The sequence below is a fragment of the Cucumis sativus genome, chromosome 4, assembly GCF_000004075.3.
Source record: "Cucumis sativus cultivar 9930 chromosome 4, Cucumber_9930_V3, whole genome shotgun sequence".
Classification (NCBI taxonomy): Eukaryota; Viridiplantae; Streptophyta; class Magnoliopsida; order Cucurbitales; family Cucurbitaceae; genus Cucumis; species Cucumis sativus.
Genome location: NC_026658.2, coordinates 18,283,205 through 18,295,904, shown reverse-complemented (window position 1 = coordinate 18,295,904; position 12,700 = coordinate 18,283,205). Strand labels below are relative to the sequence as shown.

General features: G+C 35.1%; 1 protein-coding gene and 1 long non-coding RNA gene across 2 annotated transcripts; both read right to left on the bottom strand.

Annotated features, from left to right (window-relative positions):
- Positions 1–651: 651 nt before the first annotated feature.
- LOC116403260 lies at positions 652–8,429 on the bottom strand. The gene is made up of 2 exons (XR_004215926.1): positions 7,561–8,429; positions 652–828 (listed from the first exon to the last, which is right to left on the bottom strand). It is a non-coding gene; the product is annotated as an uncharacterized LOC116403260 (long non-coding RNA).
- A 611-nt stretch (positions 8,430–9,040) lies between these two features.
- On the bottom strand, positions 9,041–12,435 carry LOC101204738 (delta(7)-sterol-C5(6)-desaturase). Its single transcript, XM_004150467.3, has 3 exons — positions 12,028–12,435; positions 10,217–10,522; positions 9,041–9,739 (listed from the first exon to the last, which is right to left on the bottom strand). The coding sequence occupies exons 1-3, from the start codon at positions 12,251–12,253 to the stop codon at positions 9,447–9,449; spliced, it is 825 nt and encodes a 274-aa protein (XP_004150515.1). The 5' UTR covers positions 12,254–12,435; the 3' UTR covers positions 9,041–9,446.
- Positions 12,436–12,700: the final 265 nt, after the last annotated feature.

Here is a 12,700-nt window from a genome sequence, read left to right as displayed (position 1 = left end):
CGAGATTCTACCCAAGGATAGTTCAAGGGGGAATCTAGTACCTAGCATGCACAGGTTGAGGCCAAGGATGAGCAGTACTTTAGATTTGCCCAAAAGTTTATGCAATCAATGGGATCAACACTTGATGATCCTTAGAAAAAGTATGGCATTGAGTGACTCAAGAGTTTATGGTTATGTGTTTGAGGGTTCAATGGATCTAGCAGATATTGAGTTATGGTTTATGATGAAAAAATATTTCAAGGTCATGAGATGTCCTGAAGAGCGTAAGGATAATTTGGCCACATTCCTACTTAAAAAAGAAGCAAAGAGGAGGTGATTTAGGAGGGGTGTACAATATATATATATATATATATATATATCTTATAACTTATAGTTTTAATGTGTATCGTATACACATTAAATTTCAACCTATACATTACTAAGACCCCTGCAGTTTTGTTATACTTGACCGTTTTAATAAAAACTGTTAAATAAAATGATAAAACGTCAAGAATAACAAAATTGAAAATATGCATAATTTTTTTAAAAAAATTCAATACTTAACACATTAAAATCGTCAAGTCTAGTTTAATGTACTTGACATTTTAAAAATGTCAAAAAAAAGTTTCCCCTTTGTCTAAATAAATTTATCTGTACGTTTTTACTTTTTTGTTTTTTTTACTTTTAATTTCTTCTTTTCCTCTTAAATTAAGTTCTCTAATTGATTTAATTTTCATCTTTTCTTCTTCGTCTCCCCGACACAGTACACTATTCTCCCTTTTCTTCTTCTTCATCTTCGAATTCGTCTTCTCCCGACCAGGCCTTCTCCTCAACGACTTCGTCTTCTCCCTAAATAAATTAATAAAATTTTTGACTTATTTAATATCATTATAGGAATTTTTTTTTTAAAAAAAAAATCTTTAAATATCCATTTAATTTATTAAAGAATTTTTTTTTAAAAAAAACTTTAAATATCCATTTAATTTATTAATTAATTTTTCACAAAACCTCAAGATATCACCTTTAATTTTATTGAGTTGATTTTTTTTCTTATTATTTTTTCCTAATTTATGTTACATCACGGGTCTATAAATAGGGACCCTTGTCATTTGGAAAGGGGAAGAGAGTTTTTTAAACAAACAATTCTTTGGAGGAGAAAAAATTCTTACAAAAAAATATTTAGAGAAAGTTGTTTGAGAAAAGTTTTTTAGAAAATCTCTGCGAATTGGAAGAAAAGTTTCGGCAAAAGGTAGTTTTTTATTATTTCATTTCATTACGTTATTATCTTTATTTTTTTTTTTCAAATCAAATCTCACGTTAAATAAACTTTGTTAGAGGTTGCATGTGGTAGAGATTTACTATCCCAAGGATCCGCACCTCATCGACAAGTAATTTTCTTCGAGATTTGATATTTTTTTCTTTTTTCTTTTCTTTAAAGATAGAGAGAAAGAAAAAGAGATGTATAAGATTTTTTTCTTTTGCTTTCTCGTACTTTTATTGTTATTTAAAAAAAAAAAAAAACCTTAGTCTTTTTCTTCTCTCTAAAAAATATAAGAATAGAAAATTAGACTTGAATACAACTAATAATAATAACCTCAACTATTTCCTAGAATGTAGAAATTGACTAGACCAACTCAAAACTAAGTTGCAATTTTGAGTTACTAACATTCTCCACCTAACTCAAATACTGCAAACACCTAACTTTCTTCTAAGAGCTTGAAAACGACCTACACAAAAAGACATAGTGAAGATATGTACTACTTGCTCTTCTGAGCTACAATGCATCAACTACACTTCTCCTTCCTTTTGCATCTCTCTTAGAACGTAATACTTGATCTTAAAATGTTTGGTCATTCCATGAAAAACTGGATTCAACTAAATGGCTAGAGTGACTTGATTCTCTACGAACACCTTCACACTCTCTTCCTGCTTCAAATACAAGACATGCATCAATTTCTTCAACCAAACAACTTGGTTGACTGCTACTGTTGCTGCAATGAACTTGGCTTCTACAGTTGACTGAGCCACTATGTCTTGATTTTTTTGAACACCATGAGAAACATCTTGAGCCAAAGGTGAAACAATAACCATAGGTGCTCTTCATATCAGCCAATGACCCAGCCTACTATCTGAGTAGCCTTTCAACTCAAAATTTTTAACTATTTTAAATTTAATCCCAAACGACAGTGTGTCTTTCTAATATCTCAGAACCCTTTTTCCAGCAACCATATGATTCTTGCTTGAAAAGTGAAGAAATCTAGATAAGACATTTACATTGTACATAATGTCAGGTATAGTGGATGTGAGATACGTGAACATCCAACTAGACTTCTATACACATTTTCATCAATAGGTTCCTCCCCATCATTTTTTTCAACTTCTTTTTCTAAATCATTGGAGTGTTCACACTTTTACACTCCTCCATATTAAATCTCCTCAATATCTCTCTTACATACTTCTTCTGACAGAGGAATATTTCATTCTGCCTTTATTGAATCTCCATTCCTAGAAAGTAAAACATCAAACCTAGATCAGTCATCTCATCTCAAACACCTTCATCATTTCTTGTTTCAACATCTCTATCTGAATATCATCACTTCCTATCACTAGTAAATCATCTATGTAGAGAGATACAATAACAATAACAATTCTTGAGTTCTTCACATAGAGCGTGCATTCTTTATAAAATCTAGGTTTAGTAAGTGATCATCTATCTTGCTGTACCATACTCTAGGAGCTTGCTTTAAACCATAAAGAGTCTTCTTCAACAAATAAAAATTCTACTCTTGTCCTGGTATGATGAATCCGTCAGGTTACTCAACAAAGATCTCTTCTTTTAACACTCCATTTAGGAATGTTGACTTCACATCTAACTGATACACCTTCCATTCATACTGGGCTGATGCAACCAATAACAACCCGATTGTGTTCTTCTTGCAACTGGTGCAATAGTCCTAGAAAAATAAATTCCACATACTTGTGCATACCCTTTCACCACTAGCCTGGCCTTAAGCTTGTTCATAGAGTCATCTGGGTTTAATTTGGTTTTGAAAACCCATTTGACTTCAATCACCTTTTTGTCTACAGGCTTCTCCACGAACTCTCATGTATTGTTCTTCTCTATCATACCCAATTCCTCATTCATTGCCTTTATCCACTTCATATCTCTTTTAGTTTCTTCATATCATGCAGGCTCTAATACATCTACATTACTTCTTTCATACACTTCACTCAATAGTCTAGTTCCTCTAATTGGTACATCATCAGGGTTTAGAGAGACTTTTTTTTTGTTGTTTTTTCTCTGCTTCTGTTGTCTAGTCCCACTCCTCATCCGCCAAAAACTGGACATCTCTACTAATCACCATCTTCTCTGTATGAGGTTGATAGATCTTGGAGGCTTTGGATAACCTGCTATAGCTTACAAAAATTAATGGTTCAGCCTTCTCACTCAACTTGTCTCTCTTCGCCTGTGGAACATGAAAAAAACACAAACAACTGACCTTCAAATTTGTCAGTTTTGGTTTAATATCAAACCAAACTTCATAAGGTGTCTTCTTCTCCAATACCCTTGTAGGTAGTCTATTTAATAGAAAGATTGTTGTGAATGTTGCTTCAGCCCAAAATTTCTTTGGCAAGCCCTTCTCATGCAATAAACAACTTGTCATCTCTATAATACTCTTGTTCTTCCCCTCACTGACTCCACTTTGTTGTGGAGAATATGGAGTAATGAGTTGATGCTCTATCCCAGCTCCTTCACAGATGGAATTGAAATTTTGCGACATATATTCAATCCCATTATCAATTATCACCACCTGAACCTTACAGTCGCTTTGATTCTCAATCCAACTTTTAAACTTCAAAAGCACTTTAGCTACTTCAGACTTGTGCTTCATGAAATATATCCAACACATTTTGGTATAATCATCAATAAAGATAATAAAATACTTGTTACCATTTAGTGATGGAGTTGGTTGAGGTTCACACAAGTCAGAGTTGGATGAGCTGTAGCTTCTTAGTTGCTTTCCATTGTGACTTCTTGAATGGTAGCCTTGTTTTCTTTCCACAAGCTCTACAGTTTATTTTTCAGTTTTCCCAAGAACTGGTATTCCTACTGCCCTCTCATTTTTCTGCAAATACTACAACATTTTCTAATGAAAATGCCCCAACCTCTTGTGCCATAACTAAGTGTCATTCACTTGACACTTGAAAGCTACCTGCTTTTCTTCAAGTGGATCCAACGAAAAGCTCTTGTGTTGCATCTTTATTTTGAAGAGCTCGTTCCTATTGGAATCATAAATTAGACATTTTCCTTCTTAAAACAACACTTTGAATCTCTTCTCTACTAGTTGACTAACGCTTAATAAGTTTTGATCAATCTCAAGGACAAACAACACTTCAGTAATCAACTTGGTTCCATCACAACTCTCTGTTGACACTGTGCTCTTCCCCTTTACTTCTAAATATGCACCGTTTTCTATTTCACCCTTGACTCGAATGACATGTCAAGGTCCTTGAACAACTTTTTGTCACTTGTCATGTGATTGGTACACCCACTATCAACCAACCAACCATCACATTGAGTGGTTGATGAGAAACAAGTAGCCACAAAGAGTTGATCTCCTTGTTGTTGTACTGTAGTATGTGTAGTATGTGCTCCTCCTTTCTGTTGAGTTTTTACTTCCTTGTGGAATTGTTCAATGTGCCCCAATAAATGACACCTTCTACACTTCACATTTGGCCTTCTTCAGCATCTAAACTGTGGATTATTTTGCTTCCCACAGTGCTTGCATGCACTACCTACATCCTGTGCAAGATACTATATGCTACCTTTTCCACTTCCCTTCTTTCCTTTCCACTTCTTCTGATCTAATCCACCTTCTCCTTGCTGCATTCTAGCTTTCAGTGCCCCCTCAATGTTTCCTTCTTGCCTCATCAACCTCCTTTGCTCTTGTGCTTCAAAGCACTAACTACTTCTATCACCTTGAGGTTTGAGAGGTCTTTAGTATTTTCTAAGGAAGCAATAATTGTTTCATATCGCTCAGCTACTGAAACCAGAATCTTCTGAAATGATCTATTGTCAGTTAAATCGGTTCCTAATGTTCTTGCTTTATTAGCAATCCCAATCAACTTATTAGAGTATATTCTGTGATGGATCAAAATCCTTCATTTGCATTTGCTCGAATTCTCACACCAAGTTCAACACCTCCATGCCTTTAATCCTTTCATCACCTTCATACTCACTTTTAAGAAACTCCCAAATCTCCTTTGCTAAATCCAAGGCCATAAGTTTGTTGAATATAGCGGGAGACACGGCTGCATATAGGCAAGCTCTTGCCATTGCCTTCCTGATGACCCTTTCCTTGTGAGTCTTGATCTGATTTAACGTTGGATTATCAGGAAGTGGAGCAATCTCATAGTTTAACGTTGGATTATCAGGAAGTGGAGCAATCTCATAGTCTTGCTCAATTGTTTCCCAATAATCACAACCCTCCATGTAGGCTTGCATTCTGATAGCCCAAGCCTGTAGTTTTCACCATCAAGCCAATGAAGTAAAACTGTTTGATCCTAACTTGATCTCTAATAACTCTCACAAATTATCACTCAATTTCTCTTAGAGATTCTCACTCACAGATTCCTTAAGAATTAGGCTTTGATACCAATGTTGAATATTTAATATATATAGAGAAATGAGAAAATGAGAAGTATTTATTTCACTAAAAAAATGCTCAAAATAAATATACGATCTTAAGTCTAAAAATAGATTAGAGAGCAACTAAATCCCATTGAGTCCATAAGAATAGGAAATTAGACTAGAGCAAATAAATCCCATTGACTCCATAAGAATAGGAAATTAGACTTGACTAAGAGTAAGAATAACTTTAACTATTTCCTAGAACGTAGGAATTGACTAGACCAACGCAAAACTAATTTGCAATTTTGAGTTAATAACATGATTAACCAAATTTAGTGCTGTGGGAGGATGATTATTCAAGCAAGATGAGCATAAGGAGCCTTGGCCCAATAAAGCTTGGCCAGAATTACTATTGAAGTCAATGCATGGGCTTCTTGAGAAGCCTGGCTTTGAAAGAGACGAATTGAGAAAATCTCATTCCTAGTTAGAAACATTCAAATCTAGCTCTTCATCTTTTAAGACAATCAATTCTTGCTAAATTTATCAGATTTGAGAAATCCTTAATAAGGAGGGCATGCATTTTGAACGGATGAGGGCTCTTCAATAATTTCAATAACTCCAAAGATAAACTTTTCCATGAAAATCATTCTTCAATTTGATTGTTGCCGATATGAAAAACCACATAGATTTTCCTTCACCTTAATCTTTAGCTTTAGACACATTAATCATATCCAATGTATCTAGGGATATGCTCTCGAGGCCACCGAAATGCTACAAATCAAGTGTTGAAGAACTCGTTAGTCCAAGTATCAAACCCCACAAATTTAAACATTTGCTTTGTCACCAAGAAGTGCTACAAATTATGATCTCTCTCTAAAATGAAGTTGACTTGCACTGTTCTCCCAAATGCGCCAAAAGTCTATGCTTCGGCAACATCTTTTCTACACTAATCTCACTGATTTCGCGTCCCTCTCTGAACCTTTTTGCGTGTCCTTAACTGCTCAGGTCCAAGTTCTTCCTTCTTTTTTTTCCCTTATACCTTATAAGCTTTCTAAGCGCAGAGCGTTCATCCTCCCTTTTTTACTTACTTATCCACTTGTCAGCTGCATCAACATATCAATTTTTTTAAAAGAAATAGAAAGCTCCCGGTGCAGAGCCTTCGTTTTATAAAAATCTAACTACGAGCACTGCACCCAATAAGTTTGCCTAGGCATAGTCATACTCATTCAACACATTCATGCAAAGGAAAATGTACCCTTGTATTTAAGCGCTCTTACCCACAAACTTAAAATGTACAATATCGTATGTGTGCCCTCAAACTTATAGTGTAGACACGCACGACATACGAAATAACTGGACAATACTAGACAACCTGTTGGAGTTGTCGCATTGGATAATAAAGAGGAGCTACAACATTACATGGTAATTGGAATGGATTTAAAACCGGGCGAGCTTAAGTTATCTTTATGAAAAATAAAAAATCTGATGCCTTGAAGGGCGCTGAGTAGAAAGTAAGCTAGCCACTATATATATATGTCCATATTAGCTAAGTCAAAACACAGAACTGAAACATAAAATCAACTAACCCCTAATCCTAAAACAGCCTCTGGTTCTTTTTCATTGAGGCATGGGACTTGAGAACTGAGGAGCTTATTCCTTGACATGGCAGTTTTTTGTCTGGGAGAACTACATCTTAGTTTCTATAAACTTCTTTTAAGAATGTAATCTTTCTTTTCCTTTAACCTCAATTAAGGTTGCCAAAACTTTACTTGTTCCTTTTAGTCTTCTTTTACAAGAGTAGGCATAGCTTTTACATACACCTCTTATTCTTGACTGTGCAATGAGATCTTTTCTTGTCAACCATTTTATTACCATCCAATCATTTCATCCCTACATATCCACTGCACTTAATGGATTCAAATAATAGGTAGGAAAAATAGACTACTGACCTAATGTGTTTGTCTTGCAGGGGACAGCTGAAGAAGTTGTTGATTGATCCTTTGGAAAGCAGCTTTGGGAGCTTTGCAAGGAAAAGTACGAACCTATATGACTCAGTGGTAGCGGGCACTGCAATCTAGAGCTCCACTCTGAGTTCATCAAACATTTATAGAAATTTGTACAGTCACGTGGAAAATCAAAAGCATCAACTAATGGTTCTGACAAAGCTGAGTAGAAATTGACTATCAGAACAAACCATCTGAAACTAGCATTCAGATTCATTCAAATTGGCTGCCCATCTTCCCGAAACAGTTTAGATAGTTTGCTTGAGAATTAAAAGAGAAAAGGGCAAAGTGAAAAGCAAACGAGCCTGAGAAATCTCGTATAAGCACTGATCGTATTGATAGGTTTAGGAAAAGAAAGAGCTTATTCTGCTAACGAATAATATTAATTGCTTTCATAATAAGCTATGCACTAATCTCAACTCTGACCCCTTCTATAATGATGCATCCATTTCCACCAACAGCGAACCAATTGAGTGTGGTTCCTTTTTTGTTTTTCTTCTAACTTTTCATCTTATTTTCACTGATTGAGAAACTTTTCATTTATATCCTCCAAGATTAGAGCAAAAACTTTGCTGTTTTTGCACATCAATTATTGATTAGATGAATTTCCTTTCTCATTGTAGGATTCAAGCTAAAATGTTGATGTACCATGATGGGAAATTCAATTCCCTGTATCTAACTAAAGCATTTCCTTTGGTAGTTGGATGTTTTGGGAGGTGGGGTCGCTACCTTTTTTTAATGTCAGGATTGCATGCACCACTCGTTATTTTGGTGAAACCAAAGTGAGTAAATACTTTTTGTTATTGAAAGGTGGGAGGTCTTTTACTGTTTTGAATAATGTGTACTGCCTTGGAAAGAATAAAATATAAAAAGCAAGTAGTCAATGTCTCTGATATATTACTTGCATTCTACTTGCTTTTGGTTGTGCTTCATTTTCCCTCTTGCTAGGGCAAAAGCTTGCAGTGGGAAGAGACTTTTGTACTTTACACTTCAAAAGCAGTAAAAGATTACGGCTGCTTTTCTCATTTTCAATTTTCTTTTATTTATAAAAAATGGAACGAAAGGGTTCACCTATTGTTGGGGTGAGCAAGATAGACATAAAAAAAGATCTCAATTGGTGTCAATTTGAAAAATTCAAAATCAGTAAATTTAAAAAATCAAATATAAAACCGACCGACTTTTACTCATTGACGATGAGGATCAGTTTGAACATTTATTAAACTGACTATGCTCAATTTGGCAGTGGTTTTGTCATAAAACCGACTCCAACCGATGATGCACACCCCCAACCCCTTGTATTACCCTCATGATATATCTTTTCTTACCATTGAAAAGACTTCATCAATTCAGAATATACAAAGGGATAAACCTCTCAAGTATTTGTAGCTAAGAGAGGAATTTGGGAGTGGTTGAGTTGAGAGTTATATGACTAGCTTTTCTTTTTCTGCTTTCATTCAATTACATTTGGAGACTTGCAGATATTAAAATGGGAAATCATGAAGTCCATTCCCCATACATGATCATTGGCTATTTTTTTCACATAAGTTTTCATTTCAATATGATATACAAAGATATAACTAATGCCTCCACAAGTTTTACTTACCATTTACCATTATCAATAGCAGCACACAGGCCTTGTGGATTCCTGGACACTGAGAATGAATGTGTGATGTGATGGTATGTATGGCTTCACAAATTACCCTGGAATGACAACTTATTCTGTAACATACTAGAAGACCTGATCTAATCGTTAACTAACTTGATTTACATTGAACACAAAGAATCATCAAGCGCCATAACAATTAAGCAGTTGATGTCAAAGCAATGACCAATCACGACCCCTTGGCTTCTATATCCATTGGATCAAGGAGCGTCCCAAACATCCAATCCATCCATATGGAGTAATGGCCATAATTGTAGCGGTATCTTGTATGATGAATTGTGTGGTAGCCAGCACCCATAACTGGCCACATTCGTGAGTGGATGCCGTCGTGAATGTTTGCTGTCCATACAACCTCGAAGAATAGCAGCACAATGTGTGTTCTAAAATGGGTTGGAATGAGAAATAAAGCAAACAAATGAGGTATTGCCTGCAATATCCCGTCCATAGGGTGAAATGCTAAACCTGCCCATTCAAAAAGACCATTCACTAGAGAATCTTTCAAGAAACATCCAAAGAACTTTAGTACTAAGTCAGAAGCAGCAAACAGGAAATGAAGCAATTTAACAGATCATTGTCCCAACTACTTCAAAATCCAGTGAAGTTTCCTTAGCATCAGTTTATTTTCGGATTGTAAACTTCCTAATCAAACTATAGTCATATGTCAACTGTATTCCTATTCGTCACAATGGAATTGAAAAGCATGACACTTTTTTTCATTTGATAATCATTTGTTTGTTTCCTGTAAAAGACAATTAGTGAAAGAGATTTATTGAGATTGGTTCGTATTTTGGGTTTTGATACAAAGTCAAACTGATCTTGAGCAAATCAAACGAGAATCAGATATGAGATACAATCTTTTCAAACAAGTATCTTTTGGCATGAATGGCAAGATGAATCGCAAGTGGCTGCAAAATTTAAGAAAGCAGATTAAGAACTTACCAGCAAAGGGGGAGAGAGTAATTTTCTTGTTGTAGATATGATGTTTAGCATGAAGATACTTGTAAAGAGGCTTTATATCATGCAGTCCCCTATGCATCCAATAGATACAAAACTCTATAAAGGTAAGATAAGTAATTATATGAAAGGCATAAGCAGGCCATCCGACATCGAGTACCCTTGGATAGCATTTTGTCCAATCATGTTCAACCACATATTCAGCAAAAGTTGGAAGGACGCAGTACAATGGCATGGCCTTGATTGTTACAAGGATTTGCAAGAGCATCGATTTATTAGATGGAATAGAATCTGCAAGAAAGTGTCAAGCAGGTCAAACAATTATACAAGCATTGACCCATACAATACATATTATATGAATTTTTTTTTACATGAAGGATATTGCAGGTCTAAAAAGAGTTACTTGAATTCTTACATACAGCCTCGTCCAAATCCTAAATATACTCTATGAATGAAAACTATTATACATTATAATGCATATAAATGTTCAAGGTATATTTTCAAAAGCTCGCGTCTTCAACTGCTGGTGAATTTTGGGGGGAAAAAGTACTCAACTCATCAAACAACAGATCGGAGGCAGATGATCGACATAATTTCTAAGTTTAAAAGCTTATTCTATTCAATGATACTAAACCAAATTATCCTGAAATGAAAAATTGGTATATAATATACATACAAAACTATCAAATTAGAAAAACAGGCTACTCTTGAGAAAACTTTCAATTGAATAGTGTGCCCGACTCTATATTCAATATTCATCTCATATGATATTTAGTTCAAAATAGCCATCTACAAAAACATCCCACAAGTTGATTAACGCTAAGTGTATAAAAATAGGCAGTTGTTTCTTGAAATTAGTCAAGGTTTCTCAAAGACCACATTATATAAATAGTATCTAAATCACAAATATCATAGGTGTGACTGATATTCTAAGCCAAAAGTAACAAATGTAAACTAAAGGAAATACAATGTCCTCTCCCTGAATATTTATGTTCATGCATAGAAGAATCTTTCATTTGAGCAACAAATGAAATATCCTCTTCTTTAAGTAGCCTAACTGAGAGGCCCCAACATCCTATACTATCTATTAGCTCTAAATTATTATGGTTAAGTGTTGGATATACAGTTCTTTTCAGAACAATTCATCTGTTTATGAAAAACAAGAAAGAAGAATCATCAGCTTGCACAAATCAAAACATGTCTTTTAGGAAATCTATCTGTCAAGAACATGTAGATGATTCAAACTACTATAGATTAGTAATCCGTTATAATCGTCCATCCTGGAAAGCCAAAAATCACCAGCATCTCAAAAGTAAAAAGGCTCATCAAAGTCATGTTAAGTTTATCTCAAACAGAGCTTTCCAGACAAACTATTTTTGCACATCCCATGGTGTCATAAGAAGAGAGTATCAATGAAGAATAAAAAAAAAATACCTCAACATTCAAAAACAAAATGAATCAATTGAACCAAAATGAATCCGATATAGCATGCAGTAAGCACACGTATAAGCAAAAGAAAAAAGAATAAGTTGAAGAATAATAGCTAAATCAAACATGAAGTAGTGGCTGAAATTAGTAGAAAGAAAACCAAATCCAGATTCTCCGGAATGACACGCAAATCTGTTGGATAATCAGTGAAATACTAAGAGATCAAAAAGTGAGGCAACAAAGAAGTAAGGGAAATAACAAAACCCAAATAACCAGAATTAGAACTCATTGATGGAGCAGTTGAGATAATAACAGCAAAAAACACAAAAGAGAGCAAACTGAAAAAGAAAGAAGAAAAAGGCCAACACCTTTGGGAACATAGACATTGCGCTTCCAGTAATAGATGTAAAAGCACCAAAGAAAGCCAGAAAAGAAGTAAATTAAGAATCCACCAACGCAGTTTCGAAGCCAAGTTTGAAGAATATGAGGAAATGGGTCTAAACTAAAGTTTGGAAAAATGGTTCCCAAAACAATGCGGTTGTAGAAACTAGTCTCCTCAACAAAGAGTTCCAAATACGGCGGCCCACCGCCCATGGCTGTCGAAAATAGCCACCGGAAAACAGAAAAGAAACAGTCAAATCAGAACCAGAGGAAGTGAAGAAGAGCAAAAAGGGAAAAACAAAGAGAGTCTGAGTTGGAATTGAAATGAGTTGTGAGAATTTATAACCCAAAAAGTGCTGTGCTGTGTGCTAACTCCATTGATGAGAAAGATCACTACTTCAGCACTCTGCCAATTGGTAGGACCGGACCAGACCAGACCAGACCAGACCAGAGCCGACCCTCCATTTCAATTTAAATCAAAATTCACTCACTACTTCAACTTTTTTGGATCATTTTTTCATTCTTTTAAAAATGGTAATTGGGTGTTTTCCTTTTCTGGGGCTCGAGTTTTTCTTTCTTTTTTTTTTTTTTTCCTTTTTCTGCTGTAGCACACTCTGTGGGCACTGCCTGCCAGCCATGGTCTAAGCTATTAGCAATTAT

Excerpts from the sequence above, each read along its gene's own strand:
- LOC101204738 (XM_004150467.3), bottom strand. The coding sequence starts at position 12,253 with ATGGGCGGTGGGCCGCCGTATTTGGAACTCTTTGTTGAGGAGACTAGT. Across the intron at positions 10,523-12,027 it reads CAATGTCTATGTTCCCAAAG|ATTCTATTCCATCTAATAAA; the intron begins GTGTTGGCCTTT and ends ACTTTCTTGCAG. Across the intron at positions 9,740-10,216 it reads TACTCTCTCCCCCTTTGCTG|GTTTAGCATTTCACCCTATG; the intron begins GTAAGTTCTTAA and ends TTGAATGGGCAG.